Here is a 20,323-nt window from a genome sequence, read left to right on the forward strand (position 1 = left end):
TTTTTTACAGATTTACCTTGCTACTGTCTGTTTTGTTTCATTCTGTCTTTTTCGCAGGTTACTTCTTTGTTATGGCGATCAAGACTTCCCTGCTCTGTCTCTGAGGGGGTGCCAGGTTTTGTCCTCTAGTCCCCAGTAGTATATTACTGAATGACTGGCAAGAGCCTGGTGTGACTGTGTGTGTGGCACTAACCAGGAAACTAGTAACATGGTGTTGTTGTGCGGGCCATGCTGATACATAGGCTGCAACATGCTGATACAGTATATGAAATTCTCCAGGATGAAGTTGACAAATCTGTCAGTCGATAAGTACAAGTTTTGGTCAAGCATACATCATACAATTTCATATATCCCTTGGTACTTCAATATACAGTACTATATTATCTCCTGATCATTTACTTAATTTTTTCTCAAGCTATGTTCTTGAAATTATATTTTTCTCTATATTCATTGTCTCAAGCATTCAAACCTAATACAGTATTTAGATTGACAACTCCTAGTACTTAAGTAGAGAACAAGCTGTAGTAGAATCTCCTCCAGACTAAAGCACACATACCTCTGGCATGGTGAAGACAAGACTGCAGATCATGCACTGGCTGTGCTCAGCGCTGTTCTCCACTAGACCACTGTCACTTCTGTAGGAACAAACCACCCAATATTATATTCTGCCATTCTAATATAAATGTACATATTTTCGATATGCTGCATTTACAAAATTTTGCCCTGAGGAGATAATTAAATCTCTGTAATTCAGTCTGAACAAGGTTAATGTGCAATTCGGAAAAACCCACAATGTTCTTTGTATAATTATTACTTTCTAATCCAAGGCTGAAGGTTCTCAAACAGAAGTTGTACTAAAAATTAATGGAAGACAAAATATACATGCATTATTGTACTACATACAGTCAGCCACTGGATTATCAGGGGTTATGGTCTCCTTTTTTCCCCAACTTATTCTCAACTAAAAATCTATTTTAACATTAAATATTTAATTGTACATCTAATTTGTGCCAATTTTGTTATTGAAAGTGAAGTTCACAATGTTTAAGATCTGCAATAATGCACATATAATTTTAAAATATTATAAATCAAGCAGTGAATGTAATCAAACACCCCCTTTCTTTTCTAATGATTCAGTTCCTGGAGGTCTAGAAAATTCTAGCTGCAGGAATTAGAGATTTTCTAGTTCCTGGAGCTAGAAAATGCAGCCCCCTAGCACTGGGGCTGCAACTGAAGGACCGCACCAGGAATCTGAGGACCACTCGAGCCCACCTACAGCCAGAACCAGAATCTGGTTCTAAGAGGCAAGGGAAGTTGGGGATCAGAGATAAATTAAAAATGAGAAAATCCCACCCTGAGAAAAATGAGGCAGATAATCACTGCTGCAGGAAGAATACCCCATTTCTGAAGTATCAAACTGCTGCCAGCCACAATATGGTGGTCCAACACCTAAGGGTTCCCATCTACCAGCCATTTTATTTAACAGCCACCCAAACCGAAAAACAATTTTCCCATAGGAAAACAAGGGTACAGAGCACCACCAAAGCAGGAAGAGGCAGAAAGTGCACCAAGCCACTTCAAAAGATGCAAATGTGACAGCAACAAATTTGCCACCTTAGCCCCCATATGGGAATATGAAAACCATGCTTAAAAACTACATGTGAAGATCAGCAGAGCCTCACACCATCCAAATAGGTCATCCTGTTGATTCGCTGGAACCAACAGACACACACAGGGGGGAAGAGGATTGGGACAACAGGCTAGACGGGAAAAACAAAGGCTGAACCAGCCACAATGGTCCCAGGAGGAGGTGGAGGAGTCTGGCAGACAACTTGAACCTGGTCAACAATAGAAGCAGTAGCCACACCAGAGGGTAAATATACAAGAAAGGGTAGACTCCAATCCAGGTGAAATGCATTCACCACTAAAGCCTTGCAACCCAATATGGTACCTGTATATGGAAAGCCACCAATTCCAAACACAGGTGAATAGGTTCATCTATCAGTGGCCAGGAAGGAAGCCTCATCCAGTAACAAATGTGAACTGCAAGGAAAACTAAATACAGATAAGCCAGAAAACTGGCTAGCCATAGAGTACAGCCTCATAAAGAATGGGAATGAGCCGAACACTTAACAGTTGAAACAATGGGCTAATGGGGGCACAATTCGAATGACAGCAGAAAATGGAGTCCCTCAGGTGAAGAACATGCTGTGACACTACTCAGACTGCCACAAACTCCTGGATCATGATATGTGGCCCACTGATCCTGACTGGTATGATGACAACTGGAGACAAACCCTCTTGGTATTTCTTGTACTGTTCTTGTACTGTACTTGTACTACTAGTACTTTTCCCACACATGTACACATTAGTTTCTCCTCAGGTGTTTGGTTTGCCTAGCCCTGCATGATCGCACTACATTTCCTCCTGCTTCACAGTGTGCTGTGGGCTATTGAGTGTTTTTCCATTTCTCTGCATTGCACTCACCTTTGGAAAGTCTTCCCTATTGGCTTCCTGACTTGGGAAAGCTGTTTGCTCTAGGCCAGTTGTGCTGTGCCTTCCCCACACACTGGGCTACACATTCTTTGCCTTTCAGGAAGGATGCTCCAGACTTTCAGGCAGCCGTTCTGGTCATTAGGGTTTTATACCATTCCTTTTGATTCAGGGGCCCTCTTTTTTTTTTTTTTTGAGGCCTCGGTCCTATGCTGATCCTGTCCTCTCTAGTTTTCACAATGAAGAGAAAAATAGTGTACCAAAATGCCAGAACCTAATCTAACCTTACCAATAGACCCCACACATAGAAAACACAAATATTTGTGAGTTGCTATGATTTACTGCATAGTACATCATATTTTGTCTGTTGAGGATTTTTATGTCAAAAAGCTATTTATTATTCAAGATGACAAGTTGGCTGACCTCTAGACCATGGGTTCAAGCTCTCTTGTCTGGTGGTCAGATCCCTGGGCTGTGGGCCCGTCATATACCAGTCTGCTTTCTCTTAATTTTTCACCAACATCCTGGTCATAAGATCCTCCTTTAGTGGTCAGGATTTCATGGCATTTAGTCCCCCTTTTTCTTTTTTGTCACCTTGATGCTCTATGGTGCACTCTTTTTTGCTGTAGTCTGCTATAGTTTATTTCCAGAAGCTGGATGCCTTTTGTCAGTTGAATCTTGCTTCTGGATCCATGGCCCTGCTGATCAGGGAAGTCTAGAAGTTGATATCATTCTGCCCCTCTGTGGCGAGCGCCATTCACCAATTGGAAGCAAATCTGGCTTCTTTGTCCTTGGCTGCTGTCTGGGCTTTGTTTTTTTTCTGTACCTGTCCCTATGGTTGTTGGCCCCTTACTGCTCTATGGATATTCCTACGTAGCACTTTAGCATTTGGTGCAGAGCTGTTGCTTTCTTGCTTCAGGCCCTGTTCTTCTACCATCATTTCTCACATGAAATCCTTGAATGCTTATTTTTGTTGCTACTTATCTTATATTCCATTCCAGGAAAATTATCCTTAATGTGTTAAGAGCTAATGGGAGTAAACTCTGGGGAGCTAATGAACACTTGATTCCAGAAATCAAGTATTGAATGTAATTAAATACTATTTTCTGGCGAGCCTCAGTAGCTCTGTTACCACCCAGTTCATGTGCTTTCAGGCAAGATATTTGGGGTTCGGTACTGGTGACTTGAGATTAAGGCGAGTTACTGGCAGGGATTCTGGGTAACCTTAACTGCCATTTGATGGCAGCTGAACACATCAAGGTTAAGGTTGTTTACCTGCGGCAACAATAGTTTGTCTTGTTTGCCACAGCTATTTTAAGGAGTAGCATGTTTTCTTTCATCTAACATTTCATGCAGACTTTGTTTTCAGCTTTTAGGAAGAGCTTCATTCATCGCACCCCCCCCTCTAGCCTTGTACAGTGCCATATTCTGGTCCTGGTTCCAGGTTTGTCAGCCTGAGTCTCGGAGGTCCAGTGTGATTACCAAGACTATACTAGGTTGTTAGCCTTGGGAACTTACCGAGCTTTATTGCATTAAATCTGATTTTTTTTTTTTTTTTTTTTTGGGGGGGGTGCAATAGCCATACCATACTTCAAAAACAATCTTATTTTTTGTTATCCATCAACTTTAATTGGGTAGAGTGAAACCTTGCTAGAGGATGATATCCAGTGCAGGATTTTGTAGGCATTTTCCTATTTTATTCATCTGTTCCATGAAACTCTTCAACCATTGTACGTGGAGGTTTATATTTTATAGTAACGAGTATTGTTGTTCGCTGCCTTGATTCCAGGTACTGTACCTCAACCATATATTTTGAAGAATTAACGAGTTGTGTACATAAGAGATGCTCTTTAAAGATTTACTTCTCTAACCTGTTTTCTCAAAATCCACATTACTGCACTCAAAACTGCACAAAGCATTGGCCAACTGTATTTATATCACAAATTTGACCACAAGAGGAAATTTTAACTTTTACTGCAAGAGATGTCAGAATAACAAAGTGGATGCAAGAGAAAGCCAAGATCAACAATTACACAGCACAATAATCCAGTTACTTGTGGCATCTAAATATTCTTACACTTTTTCAGAAATTTTACTATTACAGTATCAAGGTCCTGGATATGCTATGCCTTTTGTTCTTATGTCGTATTATGTTTAAGGAAAAAGAATATGAAAAGGCTTGGGGAAAAATTTGCAAGTGCATACCAAACGGCTTCTAATGAAACACTTTTTCAGAGGACATAAAAAGGTCAAAAGCAAAATGTATACAACTGAAAGCAACAGTGTGACTAAGCAAGTCAGACAGAAGTATTCTTACCCTCCTCCTCCTCCTCCTCCTCCCTCAGATGTTCCAGCAACAGAGTTTCCATCCTCGCCCACCTGGTCACCCAAACATGAAAGATTGGTTAGCTAAGAAAAATACAATACTATTAGTCACACAATGTGTTACAAACAAAAATTCATTCCTACAGTAAATATATGTTTATTTTATAATTATATATACACACACATACATACATCAGTAGTTTCAAAGCGTTATATGACAGAGTACTGGGAAGACAGGACACAAGTGTTGCCCTCATCCTGTAACTACACTTTTGTAATTACACTTGGGTAATTACACACACACACACACACACACACACACACACACACACACACACACACACACACACACACACACACACTGAATGAGAGCTATGCTCGTGGTGTCTTGTTTTCCTAAAGGTTTTGTCAAATTACATTTGGAAGCTTCTGATAGTTCTGACATACACTACTACACATGTAATTTATTGCATCCATCTAGCAACCTGTTCACACGAGAATTTCTGGTAGGGTCCCCTAAGTAGCACCTTGATCAATCTGAAATCATCCAAGCCACAGGGAAACATACCAGGGGCCAGATTCACAAAGCACTTATGCAAACACTTACGAACCTGTTCATCTCTTTTCAATCTTTGACTGCTTTGTTTACAATTATTAATCGGTTAATGAGCTCTGAAGCATCAGGAGGCTGTTTATAACAATAACAACAGTTGATTGGGAAGTTTTCATGCTTGTAAATTGTTTAGTAAGTATAACCAAAGCCGTCAAAGATTTAGGAAAGATGTACATGTTGATAAGTACTTGCATAACTGTTTCGTGAATCTGACACCAGGCCTCTTATGACTGTTGAGTGCCTATTGGGTACCATGACCAGAACCTGGTCCCAATGATGCTTAGAGTTGCCCGAGGATCAGAGTTGACCACAGAACCAAGAGAAAACAGAAAGGTACTGTCGTCCAAAACAAGCAATTGCTTTAAAACCCTTGAAACTGACTATAGTAAAGGAAGCATTGGTTACTGTGGCAAAAGCATTGATTAGCTACTCATTCACCACTACAGTAGATGGCAAACCAAGTAACTCTGGGCCCCAGCCAACCAACCAACTTATTCATAAGCCTGGTGTCAGCACACCACTGTCCAGGGGCCTCACCCCTATCTTCGGGTTTCCAATAAGTGATACTGGTCATCCCTAGAATCAATTTTTCATGCTTGATTGTTTCTAGCACTGTACTTTTCTTTCTCGCTTGACGTGTATTCTGTGCCACCCACAATGCGTACACCCCAATTTGACAGTTCATATCAATTGTTAAAACAAGGGTTATCATCAATGGTAGCTAGCTTGTGTTGCCCCCTGCTTTCCATGGTTTTATTCACTGTGGGGTTCGGATTTTCTCCGTGGCAAATCACTTCAAAGAAGTTTCTCATTCCAGATAGAGCATAAGGAGTTGTATTCCCTGCCATGAGCCGATATAATTTGTGATTCACTCATTCTTTCAGTACTATTTCTGATGCATAGCATAAGGTGTGAGGGGGGGCGGGGGTTTGCATGGTTGACTGCTTATCCTCAATGGCTTACACCTCCTTCACCGAGTAGCAGAAAATTGGGGGTTGGTGTTTGCTGTGCCTGCTAGTTATGTTCAGTTAGGTGTCTGTTTCCTTCCTCAGGCCCTAGTTTTGGCAATTAACACTGCAGTACCTGCCTTTGGACCTGCATGATATTTACCGAGTGTGAATCGGTGATTTTAGTCATCAGGAATGCTTGCTGTCTCCACCACTCCATCTACTGGGTTTAGTCTTTTTATCTTTGAATCCTTGAGTGAGTGAAGTGGGATGTCACTAGTCTTTAGTAATGAATGAGCCACCCTCCTGGCTGGTGGCATATCAGGTGGAATCAGGAGCCTTCTTTGGAAATGAGCAGTGGAGTGGCCGTGTTGTCTTGTTCCGTGACAAGAAATTTGAGCAAATAGTCATGTGTGCTTGTGCCCCTTTTCACTCTTTCCTTGCCCAAGGCCTCAGTGTCAGCATTATACCAGTTAGTGCAGCTTTGGTTTGGTCAGTTTATCTCCTCTGCTAGTTCAGGCCTGAAATATCTTGAAGCTGAGGCCCTCTGGGGATTCCCTTATCTGAGAAGCTGGCAGAAATGGCAGAGATCAGGATGAAGCTAGGAACCTACACTGCAGCCAGGATAACATCAGGATGAAGACAAATCCCTGCACTGCAGCCAGGATGAAGGAAAGTCCCCTGCACTGCAGCGAGGGTGAAGCCAGGACCCTGCACTACGCAGGGTGAAGCCAGGACCCTGCACTGCAGCGAGGGTGAAGCCAGGACCCTGCACTGCAGCGAGGGTGAAGCCAGGACCCTGCACTGCAGCCAGGAAGCAGAAGACGATCCATAAACAGAGCAATAGCTTAAGCTCAGATGCACAATCCCAATTTCACAGCAGGTACAGAATCAAGTCCCACCAAGTCACACTTGAAGGAAAATGAACACAGAAACCTGCTTAAGAAAAAGTGGAGGGGGATGGCACATCCAGGGCCCAAGTAGAGATCTGGGAATACAACTTACTGGCAAGAAGGAATATCCAGTCCCTACTGGCCTGGACACAAACTAAGCATCTTGATGAAGCAGAAACTAAAACTGAGCTATAACACTCAGCACAGGTGGTCATAAGAGTATAAAAAATATATCACTTGTGCAACACAAATGTGCCCTCACAGCATAGGGCACCAATCACACACAGGAGTTAGGTTACCACAATAAGCATGCCAATAATGCACACAAATGCATAGAATTTTTTTTTAAAGACCGTCTTCTTCCCCGTCAACAGACCCCACAGGGAAAAACAAGTCTTATGCACTGCCCAAAAGTGAGGTAACTAAAGAGAAATCAGCTCACAGAGGTGGCAAACCCTAGTGGGGCAAAGGTTAACACAGGCTAACCTCAGGGAAGGTAACCCTAGTCATAGTCTCAGCAAAATGGAATGTTAGCACACACACAATATGGGTTGCATAAAGACAATCATTAAGTCTAAAATAAAACAATGGCCTCCCTAACAAAACCAATGTTCTAGAAATGACAACACATTTAGCTGAAAGTAGAAAGCTGGTGACAGGCACTGCACACGCTAACAAGTGTTGACCTAAGGAAACCAAGCAGAAGTAAGTGGGCATGCTACTCCAGATTTTAGGGGTCTTGGACTGCCATATGGTGACAGCCATTTGCATCACAGTCAGGGTATTTACCCCTCGGCAACACTCATTTGCCTTGTTAACATTTGGGTGCTCAATTTACTTCAAACAGTTACTCATTTTCTCGCACCTATGCTTTTTCTGGGGAGTTTCCTTAGTTTTGAGATTGATATTCGATCCTCTGCACCCTTCTAAATGTACAGTAACCCAGACTCTGATCTTGGCATTTTCTCTGCAACAGATGGATCTCACTGGCCTGGTGTGTTGGGTTTAGGCTTGGTGGTACCAGAGTTAAGCTTGAGGAGCAACCGAGACGTTCCTCCCAGAAAAATATATCGGTGAATTACACTACAATACTAAACTTGAGAATATAACAAACAACAGTAGTACACCTTAATCCTCTTAGTCGTCCTCTTCAACCCTGCCTCATTTTCCCCATTGCCTCTTGGTCGCCTTGGCTTGATTCTCTTCCGCTTTTTACGATCATCTTCCCCAACTTCCTGCAATACATTATGTAGTATAGAGAAATTTTGCTTCTATCCAGGCAGCATTTATAGTAAAGAATGTTATAAATGTATACAAAACCCGACAATTCATGAGTGCATCAATATAGCTTTTAAATGAATGAAGACAATATCTAACCTCATCATGACAAGTCAAATGATGTTGCAGTTCAGCAGACGACTCAAAACCTTCATCACATTCATAACAAGGCCATGACTTCTTCAGTGAATCTAAGACTGGAACAAAATTAAGTATGTAAAAAATTGATTCCCCAGCGACTCACTATCGCCACCAATAAAAAAAATTACTTACCAAAGTACTAACACATTACATTTAAATACTACAAAAAATAATGAGTGGAACTAGTGTAAACATACCCATAACTTTGGTTTACATGAAACTAAATTATAAAGTGTAGTTTTGTAAAGCTCATCAGCATTCAGACATGTACAACACTGTCAGCGACGGTCTCGCTTCATTCAGGTCGGTGTTCAATTCCCGACTGTCCAAGTGAACGGTACCATTCCTTTCTCCTACCCCCATCCCATCCCAAATCCTTAACCTGATCCCTTCCAAGTGCTATATAATTGTAATGGCTTGGCACTTTCCTTCATAATTCCCTCCCTCTAAATGGAATGAAGAGCTCCAAAGACAGCCAAAACCACTTGTCTGCAAGTATAGACTAGATAAGTGGCTGATGTTGCTCAGCAGAGAAGTGTAAACCCTGGCTGCCACAGAAGAGTGAATGAAGCAGTCAGCTGGCCGGGCCCTCAGATGACTCTGGGTGTTTACACCACAGCAATGATTGACTTGTTTTCCTAAAGATTACTAATTTTCTTAAAGCAGTTGCTTCTTTGGATGCATTTAATTTTTTCTTTAGTTTTGAGTTAACATCTGGTTCCTGAGCTAACCTCGCTTCATAATGAGGCAAAATCTTTCCTTGGATGCCAGTAGGCTTGAGTGGGTCTCAAGAGGCCCGATGCAGTTCCCTAGGGTTCGTGAACTGCACCACTGTGGCTACAGTGTATAACAGTGTATAACACTGTAGCCACAGTGTTATATACTGTGTGGAGATACTGAAGAGGGTCCCTCACAAAATATGACAAAATACATGAGTTATCAAATCAGATGTATGCATATTTTATACCCCAATGCCTGATTTTGTTAACAACACTATAAATAATCAAATTAAAAAATAAAAAGTAATTAATTTCTCACTTTTTATCTCCTCCTCAGTTGGCTCCAGTGTCTGCAAATTTCGTTCATCAGCATACTGCTTTGAGTATCTGTTCAAAATATAAGTAAACAAATTACTTGAAATACTGTCTTGAGAAATATACAATCTGAGTTTGCACAACTATCAACATTGCCAAAATATTTCAACTTCTGTATTATAATACAATTTTAAATATTTCAACTACTTGCCCAACTCGGAGTTCTGCACGAGGTGCTATGTCAGTGGTGGTGAGAAAGAAGAGAGATCCATCTGTCTGTACAACCACACAGTTTTGTTCCAAGTACGTTGTTGCTTTCCGTACAAATCTCATCCAGTTCGAAGAGTCTGTTCAAATATGATTAGCTATGAATGCCAAAATCTGTGTTTTCACGTAACATTTATTTTACAGAAAGGATAATGAAAATTGATTTGGAAAATTATTTCAAGAAAGAGAAACTCTTGGTTCTCGTAAATTAATCAAATTTTGACCCATGACCATGTTATTGTAATTTAATTGTGCATACAGTTCTAAACAAATTTGAAAATATAACAAATAAAAATTAAAGGGTAGGTAACAAATTGCTTCAGACATATCGTACCTTCATCTGAAGTATCGAGATATGCAAATTCCTCTCTAGAACTGATGGTGTAGACGAGACCAGAAGGAGACTCGCTGACTTCAGCTTTCATGATCCCCTCTAAGGGCCCAAACTGTGTTCTTTTGGGGATGGACTTGCGAGCAAATACACCAAAATCTAAGAGAAAAAGCCAACTTGAAACACACACTACCTGTAGAGTGAAATATTCTTAACAGCCAGAGGAAACTTAGAATTGTATGAGTTCTGCTGGCATATTTTAAAACAATTTCATCAATTGCACATCATCCTTTCATAAGCATCCCATGAATTATGTTTCAAATTTGATCGATAACCGATAGAAATGAATGATAAAAACAGGCACACCCTTTCCCACTAACCAAGCATTCTAAAATCATGCAAAAGTTATATATGTCAGCAAACATTAACAGTGACTAGGTTATTTTATGAACACAAAAGAGGTCATAATATACTTGTACAATTTTAGGAATGAGTCTTATGAAATGTTACCCCTAATTATAGGAATTATCAAGATCAAACTATCAGCTGCAGCATAAAATTCCTGGGCAGCTCAGATGGCGAGGAAGGAGAAGCAAAACATGGGGGAAGGGGTTACCCTTGCTCTTTACTTTACAAAAACTTTACCACAGAACTACAATATAGTAAAATACTAGTATTCATATGAGTAGACAACAGTCTTATAAATCTTGTACAACAAATGAGTCAACAACAGGTGACCAAGACAGGAGTGGAATGGGAGCAACACACCTTTCATGAGAGCTGTGGAATAAACTGTATTATCATAGAAGTAAATGATATCAGTAATAATACTAACAGCGTTTGACTGGAATCAGAGATACTGACTAAATGGTAGACTTGTGAATAGGAGGATACATGGGAGCTGCCTGTAACCCTTCTTATATATATATATATATATATATATGTACTTTTTCCCTAAATAAACATTATCATTATTAAATAAGCTAGATGCCTGAAAAAAAAAAAAAAATCACATGTTCATTTGGTAATTGTCTATTATATTATAGGTTAAAATTTAAATTTTGCAAAGTGAAATTAAACCATAGGGCACGGAAAATGCAGCCCAGAGTCATCTCCAGTTGCACCAAATCCTTCACTGCAATGGATTGGGGTTGGCCCCTCTATTTCGTTGAATCCAGGTTGTACTGTACCGTACACATGTATCAAAGCTATCTTCCAATAAATAACAAAATATTATAGTTGCACAATGAAATACTGGAGTGTTTGCCCAACATGAGCAATATTTTAGGAATAGGTCATGCAATACAAAAATAACAGGGAAGCTCAATTTCATACCTTCTGTATCTGGAACTTTGCGAATTAATAAATGTTGAGCAGGCAGTGATGCCCAGGCTCTGGTCCTGACAGGTTTATCGGATATAGCCTGTATGTGGTGGTGCGAACAGTCATGGCCACACATTTCCTCACACTCCTCGCAATCTTGGACAATAAGACAAATTATTGATACACATAAAAGGTCGTAAATGTCCATATAATTTTACATTTGCTTTAAAAATATTTACAAATCAACACAAGTCACAAGCTCGGGCTTTATCTGATGATTAAATACTTGTATTTTGTTCTAAACTAACATCAAATTTAAAGTCAGAATGCATATGAAAGGCACTTTCTTACAGAATACAGTGGCTGCTTCCTAAGGCAAAACCTAAGTCTTTTGGTCTGTCAGGATCTCATACAGTCTAGGTAGGTCAACATTCTGCACAGGTGTAGCAGGTAGCACTCTCAAATTACTAGTATCCAGAAATATATGGCAGAAAATCCCAGCATTCTGGGACTAAGACTGCCAAGAACCCTGCAGATGTCACTTAACTACACTGGCACTGGAGCTTACCATAAAGGATTGATGAAGAAGCCCTGTTGACACCCAACTAGCCAAATGTTGGAGAGGCACTAAGCTCAAAGAGGAAGAATAAGGCGGTAGTTCAGTCCATACCAGAGCCAGAAGCTCACTACAACCCGTACCTCGGCTAATAACCAGATAACACTGTTGCTGAGAAAGGTACATGAAATAGATTAGTCACACCACAGCTGGAAGAATGCTTCTGCTAAAGCCTGTGCTGGCCCCACCCCATGTTTTCCAGTAGTAAAATGGAAAATGAAGACAGTAAACAGTAAAGGAGTGACCAAGCAGACTCCTGGAGATATAAGGATGCATGGTGGCAAGACCTAAATGCTGTTTGGGAAGCTCATCATGAAGGAATGGAGCAAAAACAAACTTGGGTAAGGCATCTGAAATAGATTTTGCAGTAGACAAGCTGGAACAGGAACCCAAAGTATGGGAACCCACCTCTGCATACCTATATCAAAAACATTTAGCGCCTTGTGATCCACCCTAATTAAAAATGCTGAAATGGCAGATGAGCCAATTTCTCCAAGGAAAACCAATGATTGTTTGCCAACCAGGAAATCATGGCTGATCAGTCATGTTGCTCTGTCAGCTGTCGGTTCATTGAACAACAATTTCAGAAATTAGATGGCAACACTCTCAGAAGAGCTTCATATCTTACCTTCTGTGCTAGTACGTTCAGGAATCGCCAACTGCTGCGTAGGAAGGTGCCCCCATGCTCGGGTCCTGGTGGATTCCGCAGACTCCTCTTGCATGTGGTGATGAGGACACTCGTGGGCATACATTTGTTCACATTCCCCACACCCTACAACAAACACAAATTTCAGTTACAGCAGAACTATTTCTACCTTTAACTCCAAATTAGTTTTCAATATTTTGATAAGGATAATCTGAATTATTTACATAAAAATACCTTACTCATTGTACATCTTCACACGTTTTTAAAGATAAAAGTTTGAAGAAAACGCTCAACAAATTCACTGGAGCATTCTGCATTTCTTTACTTGTAAATCATACTTTAAACTCCGATTTTTATATTACAACTGTCTAAAACTCACATCCTATCTAGCATTCTCTAATTATAATATAGTAATTTATTAACCCTTAAACTGCTAAGCTATTTAAAAGCGCTACATCCAAATGCACACAAAAAATAGCATTGAAAACCCATAAGGATCAATCCATATGGCGATTTGATCAAAGGAGAAAATTGCAGACGGCGAGTGGAGCAGTGTCAAGGTTAAGAAATTACTCGTGTCCATATGTGGTCAAGTGAGTATGTGTAATTATGACCCAAGTGTAGTTACATGTTGAGATACACACTCATGGTGTCCCATTTTCCCAGTACTCTGTCATATAATACTTTGAAACTACCAACTATTTTGGCCTCTACTCACTTTACTTGTTCCAACCATCTACCCCTCTGTTTGCAGAAGTGAACTTTCTGATGTTTTTTTGGCAGGTTTGTTTCCTTATACCTAAGCAAGCTTGTTCTTGAAGTTGCAGTTTTCAAAAAAAATCTGTCAATTTTATCGATTCTTGTTAGTATATTGTAAGTAGCGACCATATCGCCTCTTTTTTTTCCTCTATCTTCTAGTTTTGGTATATTTAGAATGTTTAACCTCTCTTCATAGCTCTCATTTTTCTGTTCTGAAAGCCATTTAGATGCGTGTCTTATGCACCTTTTCTAGTTTAGCGATGTGCTTCTTAAGATATCGGCACCTTACAACTGCTGCTTATTCCAAATTTAGTCTCACAAAAGTTGTGAATAATTTCTTTAATATTTCACCAACAATTTAAAACCAATTCTAAATGTTGGAAAGCGTAGCATACCTCATCGTACAATGTTCGCGTAGTATACGCTCCTCGTACAATGTTCGCGTAGTATACGCTCCTCGTACAATGTTCGCGTAGTATACGCTCCTCGTACAATGTTCTTTATGTGATGCTTGGGTGACAGTTTTATATCCAAAACAACCCTTAGATCTCTATCTTGATCTGAATTATTTTAAGCTTTTTTCACATATGTAGGTTGTGTGTGGCCTATTTCCTCCTACTTCACATTCCATAATGTAGCATGTATTCACATTAAGTTCCATTTGCCAAGTGTTGCTCCATACACTTATTTTGTCCAGGTCTTATTAAAGGGCATGACAATCATCTAAGCTCCTTCCTTAGTAGCCTGGTATTATCAGTAAACATGTTCATATAATTCTGTATTTCTGCTGGTAGATTCTTTATATAGACAATGAACATTACTGGTACTAGAACCGAGCCTTGTGGTATTCCACTGGTAATGCTTTTCCAGTCCGATACATTACCTTGGGTTACTGCCCTCAGTTTTCTGTCGAAAAAGTTTTCATCCGTGTCAGAAGTCTCCTCGTCACTCAAGTATGATCTAATTTCAACAGCCATCTCTTTCCTGTAAAAAACTCTGTGGCTCTATCTCAGAAACTTAGTAGATTTGTTGCACTGAATCTTCCTGATCAAAACCCATACTGTCGGTATTATTATATCACTTCTTTTCAGATGTTCTACCAATTTAGTTTTAATTATTTTCTATGACATGGGTCTATAATTTAGAGGGGTCGTCCTTGCTACCATTTTTGTAGAATATAACCGATAGCCAAAGAGCCAGAGCTCAACCCCTGCAACCACAACTAGGCAAGAACAAAGATGACTGAAAAATCAATTGAAGTGTAGTGCTGAGCTCTGATGTACATTCTCTCAGAACCCAAGGAGAAATTCCATCTAGGCCAATTGCTTTGTTCCTTCTTAGCTCCTTAGGCATTTTTTTCACTTTCATCTCGAGTACTCTACGTTATTCTCTGAAATTCGAACTGTGTCTGGTTCTCTAAAAATTTCCATCTTGCACAAATACACTTCGAAACTGTTCATTTAGCGTTTCACACATTTCCTTTTCATTTTCCGTGAATCTGTCCCCCATTTTGAACCTCTGAATTTTACCTTTTACCTGCAACTGGCTTTTAATGAATTTATAGAATTGGCCTTGTTCTGTTATACATTTGTCTATCCCTTTCTAAAAATTTCTTTCTGCCTCTTCTCACAGCTGTGTAGTTGTTTATTGCTGATATGTATTGTTGGTATGTTTGTGGGTTTGGCCTGTTCCTATATTGATTCCATGTTTTTTCTTTTGCTCCCTGGGCCCTCTCACAATCTGTTGAATCAATCCTGATTTTTAGCTCTGCATCTGTGTTTTGGTATAAATTAGTTAGTGCTTTCATCATATATATTTCACAAAACTTGGTATACATCTCATTTACTTTCTTGCCTAGCAAAAGGGCTTTCCAGTCAAATTCATTAAAGAACCTTCTAAGTTCCCCATAGTGTCCTCTCCTGAAATAAAGTTTTTCACCGCTTCATTTTCCTCATTCTCTTCAAGATTACAATGCACTGCATATTTTTGTTCCAAAAAGACATTGTCACTCTTACCCAAGGAAGTATGGTACTGAATGTCAAATATCTTTTTTCCTGGTGAATATCAAATCCAGCATTGAAGGAACAACACCTACCTTCATCTTGTGGCTTGCTTGACGTGTTGATACATGAAAATCTCCAGGACTAGGTTTACAACTCTGCCAGTACAACAGTCCTCTGTTTTTGCTTCACAGGCCTCCAAGTCTTATTGATTTCAAGTTGAAGTCACCAAGTACCAACAATCGAGATGTATCTTTATCTGCTCTTTCTATAATCTCTCATGATTGTTATGAGGCTCTTGTTTACCATATTTTGTCCACGTGTGTCCATGTGTGTGTGGTAATTTTCCCAAAGGTATACTTAATCAGATATGATTGCCACTCACCTACAGCATTGAGGGACAAAACATTATTTATTCCTTGTTTATTTCCAATAAAGACATTACACCAAAGCAAGGACACTCATTTCGTAAACATAAGAACATAACACAAGAATAAAGGGCAGAAGGCCTATTGGCCCATATGAGGCAGCTCCTGAACATCTCCAGTTATAAAATTATGGAGAGTACAGTACTTCCCTTGACATGCATTTATTTTTTTCCTTAAAAAGTATCTTCTAATATATTTTCTTTAATTTGTTTAGTTCATATAAACACTTCAAGATAGATTGATTGTACTCACAAAAATCTGCTCCAATGAATTCTGCTTCCATTTCATGACCAGTGGCTGAAGAGTTGACTTCATTCTCACTTCTACTGTTAGGTTCCTCGGATGAAAGACTTGGTGAGGTGCCCTCCACTCTTGTAGATTCTACACTCTGAATAGAAATTTTTTTTACAGAAAATCTCTATCAATTTTCTGAATCATCACATTTGGTTATTTCCTAAGTTTGCTTTAGTATTCACTGTACCATTAATCTAAGGTTATATACAGTTAGCTAGGACAGTGTATCCAGTTTCTTTATTAATGTAACAGGCTCAGAACCCTTTGTGTCAGCATTATACTGAATCTACCAATGTTTGTTCACTTTAAAATCTTATCTGAAGTATCATACATAATAAATTAATATTAATCACCCAATTTAATCAGTGCTCTATACAGAGTTACATTGCCTATGATAAAAGCAGAAATTTGACAAGCTAAACAGGTACGCAATTAGACAAGCTCATGAATCACAACAATTAAGTTACAGTTACAGTCTGAGGCAACTCAGTTTTGCAACCCTAGAGGAGAGGAACATAGGAGATATGTTGACTACATACTGAACAGTAACAGGTATAGAATGCATAGGAAAGAAAAGTTTCTTTTAAGTGAAAGAAAACAAAACAAAAGAACGTTGGTGGAATGCACGGAAAGATGTCATAAAAGTCTTCTCCATCCATAACTTCAGGAGAAAAAAATCTGAAAGTTCTGAAGTTTGAAAAAATGTACCAGTTACAAAAGGCTAGAAAGCAGAACAGAGCTACACCTCGCTTCAGGGTTGTCTCTAATATACAAGTGCATAATGCTTTATATTAACAACTCAATTATATACCTTCCTTTAAACACACTCCTTAAACATTTCCTTTATCACTGAACACTTCTTCACTCTCTCTCTAACACATGCTCCAAATATTACATCAACACTGAGGGAGCCTTAAGGAAAATAACTTATAAAATGGTGCACTTATAAAATACAGAACTAAAATTAAATTAAATATATTACTGTATATAGCTGAAAGGAAGGGAAGGGATTTATCAGGAGAAAGATCCAAGCCATTACAACTATATAGCAATTAGAAGGGATCAAGATATGGATTTGGGATGGGACGGGGGGGTAGGAATGGTGCCCAACCACTTGGACGGTCGGGAATTGAACGCCGACCTGCAGGAAGTGAGACTGTCGCTCTACCGTCCACCTCAAGTGGTTGGACGGAGCAGCAGCTCACAGGTCCCAGCTGAATGGTGCCCCCTTAGACAGCCCAGACGAGGGAGTGAGGAAGATAGATGGCCACGACAAAGTGACCTGGGTCATGACCTGGTGACAGTTGGACACATTAACCCTTGCACTGCTCACCTATTTTCGGCAAAAACGTCTTGGTGCAATTGACAAGGACATATTTTTGTTATTTTTACAAATGTTCAGGTAAATTTAATGTCAAAATGTTTCCAAAGTCAACTATTTCCATTTCAAAACACAAATAGTAATGAAAACATTAAAAAACATTAAAATATAGCCAAATTAAAAAACAAAAAGCACAACTCTCTGAGCGCCTAAAGGCGCTTTGCGCAGTGCAGTGGTTAAGGTTAGGGTTGTTCACCTGTGGCAATGATCAGTTTGCCATATGTGCCTTATGTTTCATTCCATTCTTCAAGCAACAGCTTTTGTTTTGCCTGTGCTTTCTGTTGTTGTTTTTCTTGGTTTTCAGTTGACCTCTGATCCCTTAGCTCCACCTCAAGAGCCAAATTATCATCCTAGACCCCGTTAGGCAATGACAGACCTAGTGCACATCTTACGGTTTGGCTCCACTTAATGTATAAGCTACAGAAAGCTACAAAAGGGACCTTCCAGAAAATAAACCAAATCCTAACCTGTGATTCAGATGCTTGAAGGCTGGGAACAAGGCTTCTTGCTTCTCCGTGTTCTAGCTGCTTCTCTGTAGTAGTACAAATAATCATTTATATTATACAGTATATGTATTTTCTGGAGGAAGCCTCTTGTGGCTCCCTGAAGCTACATAAAGAGATGGTTCCCGCTACTACATTGCATCAGCCACGGAGTGCTAGGCACAAAATTAATTGCCAATAATTAAATATTGAAAACAAACCACATTATTACAGTAAATTGTGTTACTAATAATAGAATATTCAAAACAAGCTGGGTCATCAGTCTTTTATCACAAACTCACAAAAAAAAAAAAAGTTTGATATGAAGATAGTTATGAAGTAAGCTCACATCTCACCACCTTACCCAGCATACATAACCCACGCCTGATATGTCACACATTATTTAAAGACTCTTACCTTTAACAAACATTGACTCCATTATCTAAATGAAAAATGCTTCTAGAAATTTGAAAGGAATGTTAAACTTTTATCCACCTGCCAGCCATTTGCAATGAGTGAATAATGACAAAATCAGAGTGGTGTGATGGTGTGCCACCACCGGGTGGTGACACATCAGGCCCTGGTGGCCTGATGCAGCAACACAAAACATCACATCCAGTAATACCAACCTCACATCCTGTATAGCAATTCTCTTGCCCAAATATAAACAACTATACAGCTGATCTTAAGGAGTTAAGAGTTGGGGTACAAAAACCACTTTAAAATATCTTTCAATAAAGGTATGATAAAACATACTAAAGTAATTTTTTCCAAAAAATATGCAGACAAGGAGTCACAATAACGTGGCTGAAATGTTTTACCAAACCACACACTAGAAAGTGAAGGGAGGACGACATTTCGGTCCGTCCTGGACCATTCTCAAGTCGATTGTGATGAAGGAAGGAGGCGAAGGCAATAAATAGGCAAGAGAGAGGCGAGGAGAAGGAAATCTTAGAGGAAGAAAAAGCAAGGCAAAAGAATACAAAAGGTAAGGTATAATAAAGGGGATAGTACTGTAATAGGAACAAGAAAGGGATCGTTAGAGAAAACAAGGAAAAAAAAAAAAAAAAAAGATAAATGGAAGGGCAAGCTTATGTTAGGTCACGTTTGTTAGAAAGTTTAGAACTTTCTAGTATATGAGAATATACTGTGAAAGGTAAGACTCAACAGCAACAAAGCCAGGACTTAGTTCATGTTGGGTATGTTGTGTATCAAGAGCCGATTCAACAAGACGGCGTCTGTGTAGAGTAGAGGCAGGAAAGATTATTTTGGAGAAAGACCAATCAATAGGATGATTAGAATCCCTAACATGACAGAAGAGAGCATTGTTTGTGTCTGCAGACTTAACACTTCTTTTGTGTTCCTTAAGTCTATCATTAAGTGTACGGCCAGTTTCACCAAAGTATTGGAGAGGACAAGATGAACAGGAAATAGAGTAGACACCAGCAGCATTAGAAGCAGGAGGAGCAGTGTGAACTAGATTGCTACGAAGAGTATTAGTTTGTCGAAAGGTGAGCTTTATGTCAAGAGGACAAACGGTATTAGTACAAGTTTTGAGTTCATATCTGAAGGGAAGGTAGAGCACAGTGCTACAAGTGTTGGAAGCAGGTTTAGGATGAAAAATTTTGTTTAGCTTGAGAATAGGCACAGTTGATAAAATGCAAAATATTCTTGTAAAATAGGGAGGGAGCATCCTATGGGAGGGTGCATCTTTTATGCCCATGCTTGAGTGCATGATTTACAGTTTGTTCCATATTAAGTATCAGTTGATATACACAAATGATTCTTTACCCAAAATCTTGAAACAAATTTTCTACATAGAGAACAGAAATATCAAATATTGAATGTAAAGCAATGCTCTTTTTTAGCGGGGCCCTCAGTAGCTCCACGGTTTTAAGGAGATAAGAAGATCGGAAGAACCTACAAATAAAAGGTAGCTTTAGAAGGCCTACTGTAGCTCCCTACTTGGGAGCTACAAGGCAGCTCCTATTTATATCCACCCAAACTCCTTCATAAGTCTAACCTATGCTTGAAACACTCCAGTGTTCCCATGTCTATTATGCTACTTAGTA

General features: G+C 39.5%; 1 protein-coding gene across 3 annotated transcripts in view; it reads right to left on the reverse strand.

Moving 5' to 3' along the window:
* The window catches only part of LOC123755358 (uncharacterized), a 54,069-nt gene that overhangs the window by 24,515 nt on the left and 9,231 nt on the right, over nucleotides 1–20,323 (reverse strand). For 2 of the 3 annotated variants that reach the window (XR_011222954.1, XM_069305507.1), the window contains exons 5-15: nucleotides 18,237–18,301; nucleotides 16,347–16,482; nucleotides 12,890–13,033; nucleotides 11,658–11,801; nucleotides 10,326–10,481; nucleotides 9,936–10,071; nucleotides 9,729–9,796; nucleotides 8,649–8,746; nucleotides 8,399–8,506; nucleotides 4,811–4,872; nucleotides 557–635 (exon numbers count right to left, since the gene is read on the reverse strand). Coding sequence is in view for 2 of the 3 variants with exons in the window: in XM_069305507.1 (XP_069161608.1) it covers nucleotides 557–635; nucleotides 4,811–4,872; nucleotides 8,399–8,506; nucleotides 8,649–8,746; nucleotides 9,729–9,796; nucleotides 9,936–10,071; nucleotides 10,326–10,481; nucleotides 11,658–11,801; nucleotides 12,890–13,033; nucleotides 16,347–16,482; nucleotides 18,237–18,301 (1,196 nt within the window). In the remaining variant the exon portion in view is untranslated. The remainder of the gene's footprint in view (nucleotides 1–556; nucleotides 636–4,810; nucleotides 4,873–8,398; nucleotides 8,507–8,648; nucleotides 8,747–9,728; nucleotides 9,797–9,935; nucleotides 10,072–10,325; nucleotides 10,482–11,657; nucleotides 11,802–12,889; nucleotides 13,034–16,346; nucleotides 16,483–18,236; nucleotides 18,302–20,323) is intronic. The other variant, XM_069305508.1, reaches the window with a different exon arrangement.

The sequence above is a fragment of the Procambarus clarkii genome, chromosome 55, assembly GCF_040958095.1.
Source record: "Procambarus clarkii isolate CNS0578487 chromosome 55, FALCON_Pclarkii_2.0, whole genome shotgun sequence".
Classification (NCBI taxonomy): Eukaryota; Metazoa; Arthropoda; class Malacostraca; order Decapoda; family Cambaridae; genus Procambarus; species Procambarus clarkii.